Below are 2,301 nucleotides of genomic sequence, written 5' to 3'. Positions count from 1 at the left end.
TAGCCCCAGCCCCACCTATGGTGGGAAGTGGCACTCGGGAAGGTGCTGAGAGGAAGCCACATGCGGCGGGGCCCAAGTCCTGCTTCACCTTCCCCACTTTCCCTCTCCTGAGATTTAGGCCTGACCCCTTGGGCAGTTCAGGTGGACTGAGTCACCAAGGTGGCGTGGGAAGGACGGGCTTCAGGCCACCCTGGAGGGAAGCTCCTGCTGTGCCCCCCCACCCCAGAACAGCTGTAGCTGGGACATGCTGTCACCTGGGGCAGAACGAGGCACAGAGGCCACTGCCACAGACACAGGAAGGAAGCTGAGGCGGGATGCAAGCCCTGAGGCCTGAGCCAAGTCTGGGAGCCCCAGACATAAAAGGGACCTGTGCCCTTCCGCCAGGCCGTTCCCCCGGGACCCCGAGGAGGTGGGAGCGAGTCCACGTGGCTGGCTGAGGCATGCAGGTCAGCCTGGGTTTGGGGTGCAGCACACCCAGAGATGCCCGTGGGTGCTCCGGACCCCCTGTGAGTACAGGGAGAGGGTGGGTCTGCCTGGCTTCAGATGCCCCTGCAGCAGGAGGGAGAAGTCATTTGCTTTTAGGGGAGAAGCAGGACCCCTGAAAAAGCCCTACCCCAGGCTCAGATTTTTGGGTTTGAAATTTATCTTGAAATGGGAAGTGGCGTGGGTTGACCTGTGGAAACAGACCTGCCTTGGAGACCTGTTTGCTTACTTTTAGACTCTCTGAGGGGACCCTGGAATTCCTGCTTAAGGGAAATCCTGGACTTCTGGCTTCGCAGAGCCCCTTCCTGCAGCCCCTCCCAGCCGGGGCTGGGCTCCTGCCTCACCTGGGGCTGCGCCCTCCAGCACTCGGCCGGTGAATGCCTCCTGCAGGAAGGCTGGGCGGTTGTCGTTCTGATCCACAACTACAATCTCCAGGTCCGTGGGGTCCTCCAGGGTGGATCCTCCCAGGTCCAGGGCAAATGCTCTTAGCTGTTCAAACAGAGAGCGAGGGCTGGTTCTGTTGCCCCCAAATTTCTGTGGCTCCCATTAGGCCCACGTGAAAGAGCACGTTCAGACTTTGTCTCCAGCTTTGGTTGGAAACACCAACTTCAGGTGAGAAGCAGCACGGGGTGGGGCATCTGCCGCAGTGGCTGAGGACGTCCCTGGACGGGGCTACCTTCCCTTAGCAGACAGGGCAGGTGCCAATTTTCCTGCTAGCCTTGGCTACCAGGAAGCTCACACCCGCTTTATGTGTGACTAAGTAAGGCTTTCAGAGGATTCCTAATCTCTCTTCCCTTTCTGTGGTCTTGGTTCCTCCTGAAATTTTTGTTTTGTTTTTTGTTTTTGAGACAGAGTTTTCCTCTTGTTGCCCACGCTGGAGTGCAATGGCACAATCTTGGCTCACTGCAGCCTCTGCCTTCTGGGTTCAAGCAAGTCTCCTGACTTAGTCTCCTGAGTAGCTGGGATTACAGGCACCCGCCACCACACCCAGCTAATTTTTGTATTATTAGTAGAACCGGGGTTTCACCATGTTGGCCAGGCTGGTCTCAAACTCCTGACCTCAGGTCATCCGCCCGCCTCAGCCTCCCAAAGTGATGGGATTACAGGTGTGAGCCACTGCACCTGGCCTCCTCCTGAAGTTTAATTCCCCTGTGCATGGGACACTTTAAACCGCCTCCCATCCTTTTGGAGAATGTGCACAATGATTGCTTCCAGGTGAAAACTACTCTCTAATAACTTTCTCTGTAAGGGACCTAACCACTGGTTCTCAAAGTCTAAAGGAAGATTCAGGGCAAATAAATGAAATTTTGCTTCCTGCAGAGGCAAAGGCAGGAAGCGTCCTTTCCCCACTTCAGGTACAAAATTATTTCTTTTTTTTGAGACGGTGTCCTGCTCTGTTGCCCAGGATGGGGTGCAGTGCTGTGATCTCGGCTCACTGCAACCTCCATTTCATAGGTTCAAGTGATTCTCCTGCCTCAGGCTCCCAAGGTGCCCAGCAGCACACACCGCTAACTTTTTGTATTTTTAGTAAAGATGAGGTTTCACTATGTTGGCCAGGCTGGTCTTGAACTCCTGACCTCAAGTGATCCGCCCACTTTGGCCTCCCAAAGTGCTGGGATTACAAGCATGAGCCCCCACGGCCAGCCCAAAATGACATTTTGGAGAGGGCAGGCTGGGGATGGGCAGGCGCCTGCAGGGAACGCAGATGAGGCTCTGGGGTTCTGGGCTCTGGGGTTCTGGAGTTCTGGGCTCTGGGGTTCTGGGCTCTGGGGTTCTGACCTCTGGGGTTCTGGGCTCTGGGGTTCTGGGCTCTGGGGT

General features: G+C 56.1%; 1 protein-coding gene across 1 annotated transcript in view; it reads right to left on the bottom strand.

Moving 5' to 3' along the window:
* The window catches only part of CDH15 (cadherin 15), a 23,305-nt gene that overhangs the window by 10,156 nt on the left and 10,848 nt on the right, over nt 1–2,301 (bottom strand). The window contains exon 4 of the mRNA XM_017513929.2: nt 828–972. Within this exon, the coding sequence (XP_017369418.1) occupies nt 828–972 (145 nt within the window). The remainder of the gene's footprint in view (nt 1–827; nt 973–2,301) is intronic.

Source organism: Cebus imitator, unplaced genomic scaffold (genome assembly GCF_001604975.1).
Source record: "Cebus imitator isolate Cc_AM_T3 unplaced genomic scaffold, Cebus_imitator-1.0 Scaffold509, whole genome shotgun sequence".
Lineage (NCBI taxonomy): Eukaryota > Metazoa > Chordata > Mammalia > Primates > Cebidae > Cebus > Cebus imitator.
Note: the sequence above shows the minus strand (reverse complement) of the source record. Positions and strands in the feature narration are given on the sequence as shown.